This window comes from Musca domestica, unplaced genomic scaffold (genome assembly GCF_030504385.1).
Source record: "Musca domestica strain aabys unplaced genomic scaffold, Musca_domestica.polishedcontigs.V.1.1 27, whole genome shotgun sequence".
Taxonomy (NCBI): Eukaryota; Metazoa; Arthropoda; class Insecta; order Diptera; family Muscidae; genus Musca; species Musca domestica.
The window spans coordinates 7705674-7720700 of record NW_026712286.1 but is presented as its reverse complement, the minus strand read 5'-3'; the positions used below and the strand labels follow the sequence as shown (position 1 = coordinate 7720700).

The following is a 15027-nucleotide window of genomic DNA, read 5'->3' as shown; positions in this document are numbered from 1 at the left end:
AATACCGAATATCGGGAGGTACCATTATATGCGGGCTATACGAAGACGAGGACTTGCACAGATAATTTTCTGTCATAGGTTGTGATATCCATTACGAACTTCAAATACCAAATTTGAAACAACTCCGGTGAATAAAGTCGCTAAAATCATCAAAATACCGAATATCGGGAGGTACCGTTATATGGGGGCTATACGAAAACGTGGACCTGCACTGACAATTTTCTGTCGTAGGCTGTGGTATTGATTACGAACTTCAAATACCAAATTTGAAACAACTCCGGTGAAAAATGTCCCTAAAATCATCAAAATACCCAATAAAGGGAGGTCCTTTTATATGGGGGCTATACGAAAACGTGGACCTGTGCAGGAAATTTTTTGGCATAACCTGTAGTACCCATTACGAACTTCAAATACCAAATTTGGAACAATTCCGGTGAATGATGTCGCTAAAATCATCAAAATACCGAATATCGGGAGGTACCTTTAAATGGGAGCTATACGAAGACGTGGACCTGCACGGACATTTTTCTGTCATAGCCTGTAGTATCCATTACGAACTTCAAATACTAAATATGAAACGATTCCGGTGAACAATGTCACTAAAAGCATAAAAATACCGAATATCGGGAGGGGCTGTTACATGGGGTCTATACGAAGTCGTGGACCTGCATACGAATTTTTTAGGCATAACCTGTAGTACCCATTACGAACTTCAAATACCAAATTTGGAACAATTCCGGTGAATGATGTCGCTAAAATCATCAAAATACCGAATATCGGGAGGTACCTTTATATGGGGGCTATACGAAGACGTGGACCTGCACGAACAATTTTCTGTCATAGGCTGTAGTATCCATTACGAACTTCAAATACTTAATTTGAAATAATTACGGTGAATAATGTCCCTAAAATCATTAAAATACCGAATATCGGGAGGTACCTTTAAATGGGAGCTATACGAAGACGTGGACCTGCACGGACATTTTTCTGTCATAGCCTGTAGTATCCATTACGAACTTCAAATACTAAATTTGAAATAATTACGGTGAATAATGTCCCTAAAATCATTAAAATACCGAATATCGGGAGGTACCTTTAAATGGGAGCTATACGAAGACGTGGACCTGCACGGACATTTTTCTGTCATAGCATGTAGTATCCATTACGAACTTCAAATACTAAATTTGAAACAATTCCGGTGAATAATGTCGCTAAAATCATCAAAATACCGAATTTCGGGAGGTACCATTATATGGAGGTTATAACAATACGTGGACCTATATGGCCCATTTTCAATACCAAAAATCCTGCACACATAATATACATTTGAGTAAAATGTTATCAACCCACCTCATTTCGTTCGGAAACTAGAGTGATTTCCACAGACGGAGTGACAAACTTATTATACCTTCCATACTATGGTGGAGAGTATAAAAATAAATCTCCATATTCGACAATTTTATACAAGGATTAAACGTTGTTGTTGTGAACATTTTGGGCTACAATCCTTAAAAATATGCGTTCTTAAGCTCAACGAATATTGAAGGTTTCTTAAAAAAGAAGGTTTGGCTGTGAGGAATGTTGCCGGGTTAGTAGTAGTACCGGATACGCAAAAATATTTTTAATATCCGATCGGCCCCTAAATAACTATGTCTCGTGTCACAAACTTAAAAAAATCGTGACATACAGGAAATAAAATATCTGTCAAATTAGTTCTGGTTGGTTTGAAGTCGACTTAATTATCAAATTATGAAACAGTCAAATCTCTAAAAAATATCTTTCAGGATTTTTTTTTAAATTTTTTCCGATGAAAATAGGACACGATACGACCGCATATACTTTACTCAAAATTTTCACTACGGAAATGTTGTCTATGTATCACACGAGGTGTGTTAGCACGCACATAGGGAAAATTTGACACTACCTGTCTAAGAAACATATCGTCTGATGGTGCCTTAAATTATAATGCTTCTCTGCCATCGTTTTATGACATGGTAGAAGAATACAGGTAGTCGCATCTACACAGCTGCTGGGACAATGAACTGTCAAACCAATTTTGGAATTGAAAATGTTGAATGAAAAATTATTTAAATTTTTAAAAATTGTTGAAAAATTCATATTATAACAACCTCTGATTTGCGTCGTATAAAAAATAAAACATTTAAAAATTCACTTATTTTTCATAAAACATTTTAAAAATTTTGACATATCAGTGTTCCCAAACGTTGATGCATCTACCTATATTCTTCCTAACCTGGATATACCTGGTTTGTTTATCAAAAGTAAAATTTCCCTCCCTCACAAAAAGAAAAACAAAAAAACACACCAAAATAACTTTCTAAAACTCCAAACAACCCAAAATGACTTCAAATTAGCATTATAAAGCAAAACAAAATAAAGATTAACTCGCTCCAATTTACCCCAAAAGCTGTGATAAAAAGTGGAAACGACTTGAAGATTGTCAACCATGCGATTGAAATAAAGAATTGTCGTTTTATGAAGCGTATAACAGCCCTTTTTATTAAGAAAATAACGTTATTATCCATCAAAAGAGAGAGAGAGAGAGGAGAGAGACAGAGAGTATAAAGAAGAGATGAATTAATTTAATAACATAATGTCATCAAGAAGAAGGTGATTCTTAATTGAATGTAGGATAAATGTGTAGCATTTGAATAAGTCGACTATTTTGATACCCTATGTATATTTAGAAGTGGTTCTAAAGTGAAATTAAATAAATAGGTAATATAATTATTACAGCTGATCAAGAGCTGTCAAAATGCATTATTGTGATTGAAAATTCAATAGGAAACATAAGTAAACAAATGTTTGACACTTTGTCTAATGGAAAATACTATGGGACATTTTAAAACCATATTAATTGTCAACAACAACGCTAACATAAATATTTCGAGGAATTAAAAATGGAATGACAAAGCTAATATATTCTCCATACAATGGTGGAGGGGAAAAAAGCTGTTTACAAAATTTTTAGTGGTATTTGAAAAAGGCGACTATTTTGATATCCTACCAATATTGGAACGTACATTTTCATTACAAATATTCCAGCTATAGATATCTTTTATATGGAACCTCATAATGAAATTCGGTGTAGAACATTTTTTTCCTTTGACATCATTACCCTAATATTAATGTCCATGGAACTAATCGCTAACATGAAGAAAGACTAAAAAAATATATATTTTTTAATTTCCTCAAATTCTACTCAATTTTTTTAGGATTTCTATTAGCAATAGCGATTTGTGTTGGTTGACGACTTATAGTAGAATTTAGTTAGGAGTATTTTTTCTTTTGACACTATTCCCCTAGAATTAACCCCTATGGAACTGAAGGCTAAAATACGGAAAGACTAAACAAATTCCCAAAAATATATATTTTATTAAATTGCTTAAATTCTTCTCAATTTTTAGGATTGCTATTAACAATAGCGATTTATATTGGTCGACGACTCATAGCAGAATTTAGCTAGGAGTATTTTTCCCTTTTGCACCTACACCCTAAAATGAAGTTCTCTACAAATATTTGACCCAAATTCAAATTAACCCTAAATGAGAAAATGCACTTATCTTAATATATATGCAGCGGCATCTACATGTCAAACATATTATTGAGACTGAAACATGAAATTGTGCATTGGAGAGCATGAGAACTGGTCTCTATAGAATTATACAGAACGCCATCTATGCTTCAGTTGCAGTGTGTTATTTTTCTATTGCTATAATCACCAATAAAGCAATTAACTTAAAATCTTGCATTTAGCCGAATTTAATCCGACTTTTTTATGATTTCTGTTGAAAATACAGTTTTATGTTGTTTGGAGACTCATAGTAGAATTTAGTTTAGAATATTTCTTCCCTTAACAGCTATGCTCTAAAATGAAACCCTTTCCGCAGAATTGCCCTATACTCAATATAACCATAAATGAGAAAATAATGTAATCTTTATTTGAACAGCGACATCTATATTTCAAACAGATTATATAGCTTGGAAATACATATCTTGCTTAATACATACAGAATATGGCATAAAATCGAAAGTGAACAAGAAATGGTTTCAAACATTTATTACATAAATTGTGTGTATATATGTGATGTACGTTTACACTTACTAAATAGAGTGGATTTCAACTGTCAATTCCATTGTGTATACGACTCTCGAATATAGTGGATTTTATTTGACATATCCTCTAATGAAATGACAGTTGGAATCCAATGGATTTGTTATGTATGCTCAGCATTTATGAGAGCTTTGTAAACAAATATTGACACTTCGATTCATTTTGAAAAGCTGGTATCTATTATTATTTTTATTATACCATGGTAAATTTACTAGCCATATTAAATGTCAAAGAACTGTTTACATTTTTATTCACCTAAATGATCATAAGGAGTTTTCCTTTCTGGTATATTAATATTTAAGACCCAAATATTTCCCCGCATCAATATAACCTCACTTTTCAGTACAGCTTCTTTTAAAACATTGTTGCCATCATTTAAATAGAAATTTCGAATTGTACTGTTGTACTTTTGACGCCAATGGCGACGGGGAGGCGGACGTATAACATGACAATCATTTCAAGGTTCGTTTGATGCAATCTTGCAACAAAATTTCAAAATCGTTATCTGACTCATATTCGGCACAAAGAACGGAACTTGAACGTTGTCTTCGTTTGCAGTTGTTGGTGAAGGCAATGATGATGATGATGGCTGATGGATGATTGTGGCGCGTTGCTGTGGTTGCTCGGTGTTGTTTCATATACGAAAACCTCTTGGAGGGTGTTGTATTAACTGTGTATGTTTGGGGTGGGTGTTTGTGTGCGGTACACATGCGCACATCAGATGTAATCACAAACAAAAAAAGAAGCAACAACAAATAATCATATTTATATGAATACCAACACCAAGAAAATCATCATCGATTGCAAAATTCAGCAACAACAACAGCAATAAAAAACGATACAAAAAGAAAAAACAAAATTAGGAAATTTACAGTATTTATAAAGTACAATGTTGCGTTTTGGGGCCACAGTGGTATGAAACAAGAAAAATAGATCGTACAGAAGAAAAAACCTAAACAGAACGTTTAGACTACTAAACCCACTCGATTTTAAATGTCAATTTTAATAGCGTATACGTCACGTAAAACGTATTTATAAATTCAGTGGATATTATTTGACTTATACGCTATGGAATTGACATTTGGTACTTAAGTCTAATCCTCACCTAAAACTAAAGGTGTAAGTACATAAGAAGCCATGGTAGAAGAATACAGTTAGATGCGTCAACGCTTGGGAACATTGATATTTCAAAAAAATTATAAATGTTCTTTCTAATATAAGTAGATTTTTGTATATTTTCTTATACGACGTCATTCGGAGGCTATTTTCATTCGTGATTTTCAACAATTTTTACAAATTTAAATAATTTTTCATTCAACATTTTCAATTCCAAAATTGGTTTAACAGTTCATTGTCCCAGCTGTGTCGATGCGTCTACCTATATTCTTCTACCATGTAAGAAGCTTGGAGTCATGGCTAGGCATATTTTGTGACATTTGATAAAGAGATTACAGGGATAAAATCCTGCCGTCGTTTTCCATTATAATTTAACATTAACATGCCTAGCCATGACTTCAAGCTTTTTATGTACTTGCACCTTAAGGTCCATTAGGCAGATCATGTAAAAGTACTTTGCACATCGACCTTTAACTCCATTGCGTATACAGGTACATTTAGACTTCCTAAATCGAGTAGATCAATTCCATTGCATAAACGTCAAATGAAATCGACTCTAAAATCCAGTTGGTTTCATTTGATATATACGCTATGAAAGTGACAGTTGAAATCCACTCTATTAAGTAAGTAAGTCTAAACGTACTTTACGTTAAACGAAATCGGCCCTCAAATCCAGTTGATTTCATTTGACGTATACTCAATGGAAGTAACAGTTCGCCCCCCCCCCCCCCCCCCCCCCCCTGTGTTTACGGGGTTTAAGTGACAACGGAAAACCTACTGAAAAATGTTTATTTACCTTTTCAAAGGTTTTTTTCCATTGGTATGCGTTTTGAAATCAGTTGGTCTTAGTATTGATTTGTTACAAGTAAAATTTAATTTTCTCTGCAAATATTTACAAGGATTTGGTGTGTGGCCAAGTAGCATATTTTTTCTTTAACACATATTGTGAATGATATCAAATGCCTCACTAAAAGTACGTTTACACTTACTAAATCGTATGGATATTATATGTCAATTCCATTACGTATATGTCAAATGAATTCGACTTTCAAATTTGACGTATAAGCTATGGAATTGACATTTGAGAGCGAGCGGGTTTCGTACATCTAAACGTACTTTTATTTGAAGTGAACCTATTTCCGTAAAATGCGGCATTAAGATTGTCAATTATTTTGATTAAACGTCAAATAAATCTTCGTAAAATACGTAATTTAAGTGACGGTGTGCAGGGCGTATTAGGTCATTTTTATGCTAGATGGCCTCTGAGCCCATTAACTCCATATTAGATGGCCTCTGAGCCGGTCTAATCTACATTTAGCTGCTATCAGACGATAAGGGTTTTACATATGTGCAGTCACTTTTTACACATGTATATTTTCGTGTGTATGTCAAAATTGTCACTTTACATATGACTCTATCTTGCTATCACACACTTGCATATGTTTCTTTTATTTTATTTGTTTTCATTGTGGTAATATTTTATGCCTTCTTAAAAAGGTATAATACTTTATTATGAATTTTCACACAACAAGCAAACAACACTTTTGATTGAATTATATTTTTGCGATGAAAATAGGGCTCACTGTGATGGAAAAAGTACATATCTACTAAAGTCATGTACTTCACAACTGTCCATGGTAAAATTAAGAAGGTTAAGTCCATCCATCTCTGCATTTTCTGTAATTTGCCTTATCACCTTTCTCTGAATAAAAAACAGATTCCCATCTCTGATTTCTGTGTATACAATGGAATTATAAATATAAATTTGACAATGACATATGAATGAATAATTTTGAAAAAATTGTAAACATATGATTGCATGACTTTAGCTTCTTAATTCTACCATGGAACTGTCAAACCAATTTTGAAATTGAAGAATTTTGAATGAGAAATAATTGAAATTTGTAAAAATAGTTGAAAAATGCATGTAATAACAAACACCGTTTGGCGTCGTATAGGAAAACATGACTTTACCTTCTTAATTCTATCATGGAACTGTCAAACCAATTTTGGAATTGAAAATTTTGAATGAGAAATAATTTAAATTTGTAAAAATTGTTAAAAAATTAATGTCATAACAAACTCCGATTAACGTCGTATTGGAAAACATTTAGAAATCTACTTATTTTTGAAAAAAAAACATTTGAAAATTTTTGACATATCAATGTTCCTACCTGTATTCTTCTACTATGCTTAAATATCCCCATCTATCAACTATTCTACAGTAAAAGACATTTCACCCCATCTACCTCTAAGCCCATTTACTTTGGATAATACCATCTTTTCTATTCTCCGGTAGATGGCCTCTGAGCACCATCTACTTTAACATAGCTTCGCGGATTTCAAATTCATTAAGAGGAATTCTTCGGTTTTCACCCAAACCTAACCACAGTTTCACCCTCTTTAAAAGCCACAAACACAAGCTTTCAAAACAAAAACCGAGTTGCTTTGTTTAGCATTGTTGAAGTGTAAACAAGTGTTGTAATGTTGTGCATGCGCTTGGCTGAGCTGAGCCATGCCAAAAAATACAAACACAAATGCCAGGCATCATTACCACTACAAGCACACAATGTGGGCCACAAGATTTCATCATTACATTTTCCATTTTCATCGTTTGGCAAAACTGACAATAAAGGCTTCCTTGGCACACAAGAAGCGAACAACAAGTGTTATAACATCATCATCATCAGCGTCATCGTCGCGAGCAAATTTATGAAGCATTCCAAGACCAAGATTGTTTGTTTTTTTTTTTTTTGAAGCTATGTTCAATGACATGCTTTTCCGTTGAAATCCATCCATTCACAAAAAAAACTTAAGACGCCATATTTGTTTCCATTTTTTTTATTTCTTAAATACATCTCTTTTTGGTTTTTGGATTAACAAAAAAGTTCCTTTGCTTTCTTTACAGTTTATGAAAATGTTTGGCATCGGCATGAAAGCCATTGCTGAAGAAATGCAAAATGACTTAAGTGGCAAAATTTCAGCATCATTTTCCAAACATTAGATGACCTACATCAACGCCCTGAAGTGACGTTAACAATGAAGAAAAAACTTTGCAATCGTCGGACAAATGGTCCATGGCCAGATTGGTATAACTGTTTGTTGTATTGTTGGATTTTGTGTTATTTAATTGTAAGTACAAGGGCCGAAGGTTGCCCGCCATCTGAAGCTATTTTGCCATGTCGCTGTTCGCTAAGGGGCAAGGAGATTCAAATATGGTAAGGCCAGGCCCAAATTAAAAGAAAAATAACGGCTGATTTTATTTTTGCCTCATCTTTCCAGGTGCTCTCACAGCAATTTACCCCAAATAATGGATGGCCTCAAGGCGGTGGAGCGCAATATAAAAGGTTCCATTGATGAATTGGTGCTGGAGAATAATCAATTACCTGCCCTGCCGGGTCGTTTTTTTGGCACCCTACAAATTGTGCGTCTTATGCTGCGCTACAATGGCATAGAACGGGTCTCCAATGGCTGGCTCAACGAATTGGAAAATAGCCTAGTGGAGATATATATTGTAGAGCCACAGTTGCGCAGCATTCCCGTGGAAAGTCTCAATGGGATGATAAATATGGTGGCCATAACCATACAGAGCGAAGAATTGAAGCATCTACCCGATTTTTCGGGTTTACTGAGCCTAACATATCTCAGTGTCCAAAGCCGGTCGCTGAACGAATTGCAACCCCTGTGGTTTAGACATTTACCCAAGTTACAGAATATCCACATAACGGGAGGCGAAAATCTTAATCGCCTGGAGGCGGGGCTTTTTGATGGTTTGATTTCTTTGAAAAATGTGGATCTCAGTCGTAATGGCATCAATTGGATCCATTTGAGGGCCTTTGCCCGTCTGCCGAATTTGGTGAGCCTGAAATTGTCCTATAATCAAATCAGTGATGTGGGCATGATTGGGCGACTGGTCAAGGATTTGGAGAATCTGAAAAAGATACGCTTGGATCATAATATTATCAATATCATAGAGGATGGATCGTTTGTGGATTTACCACATCTGACGGAACTGCATTTAAATGATAATCGGATAACACAAATTGAATATGGAGCATTTCTACGGACGCCCATGCTGAAGACAATATATTTACACAATAACCATATCAAACGTATCCACCCGGAATCATTCATGCAGGCCTCAGGATCGGGAGTGGAAACAGTGTATATTTATAACAATGAAATTGATGATACTGGAGAGTTGAGATCACTACTAGAGGCCTTGCCGGCCTTGAAATTTTTGGATATCAGCAATAATTTCCTGAGGGACATAAACTATGGGGCATTGAGGGGACATGGTACCCTGGAACAGCTGCATATTAACAATAATCTCTTGAGGACCATAGAAAGAGAGGCCTTGATGGCCATGCCTGCCCTGAGGGAGTTACGTCTAAGGAATAACAGCTTAAGTCATGACTTGCCCATGCCCTTTTGGAATCTACCAGGATTGAAAGGTTTAGATTTGTCGTTGAATAATTTTCGTATTGTAGACTCGTTTCTCTTGGCCGGCCTGCCGTCGCTAAGGCGTTTGGATCTGAGTGAAAATGGCCTAATGAAAATGGATCCCACAACATATGTCCATAACTCCATGTTGGAAACATTGAATATTTCCATAAATGATTTGAAAGTTCTACACCCGGCCACATTTAGGAACTTGGATCGCCTCTTTGAGGTAGATGCTAGCTTTAATCAATTGAATGAAATAATCCCAGGACTGCCAAAAATCGTGGAACGCATTTCGGTGCGGGGAAATTTGATAAGCAATTTACCCTCCCTTACGGCGAAAAGCCTAAATTTACCCAACTTGAGAATGCTGGATTTGAGTTTGAATCGTTTGGAACATTTACCCAAATATGCTTTTCAAGGTCTACCCCAATTGAGGGTTCTAAGTTTGTCCTACAATCGTCTGCGTTCCCTGGACGATACCGTGTTCATAGGATCCTATCGCCTGGAGTTGTTGCATCTGCAGGAAAATCAATTAATGCAATTGGATGAACGTTGTTTCCTGCCCCTATCGGAGTTGAGGAATCTCAATCTGCAGGCCAATAAGTTATCCTCCATAAGCGATAATCTATTTTCCAACAACTCGAAACTGGAACAATTGGATTTATCACGCAACACCATACGCAGCATAGCCCCGGGTGCCTTTGAGGTGCAAAAATCTTTAGAGTATCTAGATTTATCCTCAAATGCCCTTAACGATATGTCCATAAGTCTGGCAAATTTGTTGAGCCTCAAAGACATTGATCTTAGCTATAATCAAATAACTCACATCAATACCGAGGTCATTGCCTCCTGGCGCCAAGTTGTGGAAATAAGACTTTCGAATAATTTAATTACGGAGTTGAAACGTGGAACCTTCCGGAATTTACTGAAATTGCAATATCTCGATCTCTCCAGCAATGAAATAAGTCATGTGGAAGCGGGGGCCCTTAAGAACCTACCCGAGTTACAGGAATTTGTTTTGGCCGACAACAAATTGGCCGAGTTAAAGGACCATGTTTTCGAGGATTTACCCAATCTCTTGGCCTCTCATTTCCAATATAACAATTTGAGATTTATTTCGTCGGAAAGTTTTTTCAACTCTCCCTCCATGGTTTTCCTGAATCTTTCGAATAATCATTTTCGCACCATGGAAAGTATTGGCCTGAGGACAATGCGTAATCTGGAGGTTTTGGATTTGTCCACAAATGCAGTGCGCACCGTGCCCACAATGCCGCTGAAAATGCTCAATTGGTTGGTGGAATTGAAAATGGATAACAATGAAATATGTCGCATACAGGTGAGGTGATGGGGGGGGGGGGGGGGAGGAGAGGTTGGATTTTTTAAAATATTTTGGTAATTTTTATTGGTTTCCTTTAGGGTTCACCATTCGAACAAATGCCTCGCCTGAGGGTATTATCGATGCGCAACAATCGTCTGCGTTCCATTCAAGAGAGGACCTTCCGGAATTTGCGCGGCAACATTGCCATAATTGATATGGATGGTAAGTTGGAGGAGATGGGAAAAATAGTACAGATCCCAAGCAGGAATTCTATTAAAAGAAGCCCTCAAGAAGATTATGTCTTTAATTTTTAATAGATTCCTAGAATGACTTTTATTTCTAGAAATGTTCTGGTATTCAAAATACTGAAAAACTTGCTCCTACAAATGACCTCAAGACGATTTGTGGAAGACATAAAAAATATCCTCTATTTCAAGACTTTGGAAAATCGTCTGTGAATAGAAGACAATTATAAAGCCATATATTCTAGAAAAGCTTTTATTTAGAGAAAGGGGTCGTAGAGGTCCTTAAACTCCAGAACAGCATAAAAAGACGTCAATTGATAAAGGACCACTTCTTCCTATAAAATCCTCTAGAAGTTCTTTAATATGTAGAGGGGCTAAAGCTGCATTTCTTTCTGTGAAATGTGCTTAACTGATTTTATTGAAACCTCTTGGGGGTCTTACACCTTTTGAAGACATTCTTGATGTGGAAGAGACCTTTCAGTGGGCTTGCGTGGGCAGAGGTAATTGTAAAGGTCTACGACAGCCTTACAAGGGTGTCCTGTGCAAGGTAGATGTTTCCACAACAAGTTTTATGCCAATAGCAAACATTTAAATAGTCCTCCAGTCACGAAGGATCGCCAAATATGCTGTCTCTGCATATGGGAACATCTTAATCAGCAGAAGACCCTTCCTAGACCTAGTCTTCTAAAATTTCTCCTATCTAGAAGAGGTTTTTAGAAGTTATTTTTTACACTGAAGGCCTTCCAACTTTAGAATATCTCCAGAAGATCTTCTCTAAATTTACTACATCTCATAAAACTCATAAAAAATCCTGCAGGCCTCTCCCATCTGACCTTTAAGATAATATCTTTATGGCAAACTCTAGATGATATACTATTTGGGAAGAGCTCCCTAGAAGTTCTGCGATCTTTAAAACCTCCTCCAATGACAATGCTCCCAAATTAAATCTTTTCTTTTGCTCTTCTCTACCCCGCCAGGCAATCCCATTGAGTGCACCTGTGAAATGCAATGGCTTTCCGTGTGGCTGCAGGAAACTAATTTCCCCTATCCGGGGCCTAGGTGTCAAGATGGTCGATTATTGCGGGCTTCTCGCATCGACAAGAATCTCTGCAATAGCTTGGCTGATAATCAACAACGTAATGGTGGACCATTCAGTGAAACCTCTGGAGCTGGAGTTCTCAATCATTTACCCCTGCTCAATGAACATGGTGATATTTTCCAAAGAGAGCTACAGGAATATAATGACGAATGTGAGGCCTATGAATTGCCACCAGCCGAAAGGCCACTGGCCGGGGAAAGTGAATATTTCTATGATCAATATGTCGACTATCCACCGGGGGCCAATGAAACGGGACAACAGCAACAACATCAGCAAAAGCCACAACATCATCAGCCAACAACAAATGACAACCCTGCCCTGGGTTCCCACATCTCGAGCAGCAATACCTTACTGCATACCCACAAAAAGCCCAACCATCCAGCCACCTCTGTTAGTCCCAATGTGGACTTGAACAATACCATTTTGAATACGAACTATTTTAAAAAGAAACCCATCTCACCCTATTCATCTTCGCCCTTTACATTCTTTGGTTATCCCATACCCAGTATAAGTTTGGGTAGATTTTTTGGGGCCAATGAAAGGGGTCGCAAAGATCGTGGTGAAAAGGGCGATTCTGTATTCCAGGGGCCAAAATCTCATACCACCACCACTACCAGCACTGAAATGCCAGCTACACATCGCATGTTCACCGGCTCGCATGGCAAGGTACGGATGTATCAACCCAATAGTGCGGAGTTTGAAAAATATCTCAAGAACAAAGATGACACTGAGGACAATCCTCAATATGTTGATGTAAATGGTAGGAAAAATGTGGCGGATACCTCGTCGGATGAAACCTCAAGTAGTTCGGAAAGTCCTTCCAGCGTTTTTAAGACCGGGTTTCGGGTGCCTTCCAGTGTGGAAAGGGGTGGTTTTAAGCCTATTGTTCCGGAACATAGTGTGGGAGGTTTTATGCCGGTACATGATCCCTCAAAACGGAAGGGGACCATTGAAGTTGTGGCTCCTACCTCGCTGAAGGTGGACAAAACGAAACGCCTGAATAAATTAAATGTGAGTCCTGAGGTGAAATATAAAACTCCCAATTCTGAGGAAATATATACAATAACAAGTAGCCCAACAACAACAACAACACATCCTCCCATAACCACAGACTCCACAATGTCACAGGAAATAGACTCGCATACCTACTACGTTACAGAGGAGGAAATTGAGGAAACCACCACCACCTATAGGCCCATGACAACATTGAGAAAATATCAAGCAAGTCTACAATCTACAACAACAACTAGCACAACAACCACCACCAAGGCTCCCATGACCAGCAGTACCACAAGTACTACCAGCACCACCACTCATATACCTTCGATGAGCAAAGATTCTTTTGAGGAATCCGAATTTTATGATGATCTGGAGGCTCAATCGGTGACAATGATGAAACCGCCCCCATTCATACAAACCACAACATCCGAAACCATACTCCTTATACCACCACCTGAGGAGTTGGTGGAACAAATTAAAAGGCAATCCTGGATGCACACCACGCCAAAACCAAAAGATTCCGAGGAGACAAATGATTATTTAACAACCATGACAACGGCGAAACCGAGCAGCACAACAGTGGGAACTAAAAGAGAACAGCAGTTTAGTTCCACAACTGCCCCACCCTTGCCGTATCTACCCAGACCGGGTGGTGCGGCCCGCTCCACGGTAACCAAAGTGTTTACCCCACAAGCTGCCCTGAATCATCATCAACATCATTCCCATCTGCCCACGGCCGAGGAATATCAACGCACAACGCCATCGCTGAAGAACAAACCAACCGAAGAACCTCAGCTAACGGCTAATGCCCAGAAGCGTGATGAACCGGCCGGTGGTAGTAGCATTGATCGTATAGATCGTAAAGATGGCATGGATTGGTATTATGAAAGTTTCAAAAAGGCCAGAGCCATTGGGTCGTCAGCGAGTGCGAGTAAACCCAGTTTTACTGGCTCAAATACTTTGCGTAATGGTGGTCAGGGGTTTGATTTAAAATGGAATAATTTTGGTATTTTCTTGGGTTTTAGTTTGTGCATGATTTTCTTTGAGAATTATTTGTTATTAGAATAAAGAAAAAACATACATAGATATATCGAAATGTCTGTAATAGATTTTAGTTTAAATTGTAAAGTGCGTTTTGTCGCTCTATTTAGAGATTTTTACTGTTAAATTATTGATAATTATTTTATTTTTGTTTTTTTTTTAGTTATAATTATTGTATTGTAGAGAACAACTATATCATGAAATACAAAATAAACAATAAATATGTTTTAAGCAATACGAATTTCGAACTATCAATAATTTCCATAGCTCTCCTTCTTTAGTTACAAAATGCTCTGCTGAGATGGGTAGTATCAGAAAGAGTACCTTTCAAAGCAATTCAATAATATCAAATTCATGCAGATCATATTGTGGCTGCATAGCTAATCACCACGATCTCCTTGTCTGCACCCCAAGTGATATCCATATTGGTGATGGCGAGGAGTTATGACTCAAAAGTTAGCAAAAATTGTTCCAGTTAAGAAGAAACAAGTTAAAAAGCAGTAAGTTCGGCCGGGCCGAACTTTTAATACCCTCCACCATTTGCAACGAATTTGGAAATTTTCAAAAAATAAAATCCCTAAAAAATTCTGTTAAAATTTAAAAAATACCGAATATAGCCGTTATATTG

At 37.0% G+C, this 15027-nt stretch overlaps 1 protein-coding gene across 1 annotated transcript in view; it reads left to right on the top strand.

Moving 5' to 3' along the window:
• Positions 1–14628, top strand: part of LOC101893535 (protein artichoke) — a 69180-nt gene extending 54552 nt beyond the window's left edge. The window contains exons 2-5 of the mRNA XM_020037005.2: positions 8160–8469; positions 8534–11033; positions 11114–11237; positions 12238–14628. Coding sequence (XP_019892564.1) covers positions 8291–8469; positions 8534–11033; positions 11114–11237; positions 12238–14426 — 4992 coding nt within the window. The 5' untranslated portion in view covers positions 8160–8290 and the 3' untranslated portion in view covers positions 14427–14628. The remainder of the gene's footprint in view (positions 1–8159; positions 8470–8533; positions 11034–11113; positions 11238–12237) is intronic.
• The last annotated feature ends 399 nt before the right edge of the window (positions 14629–15027 follow it).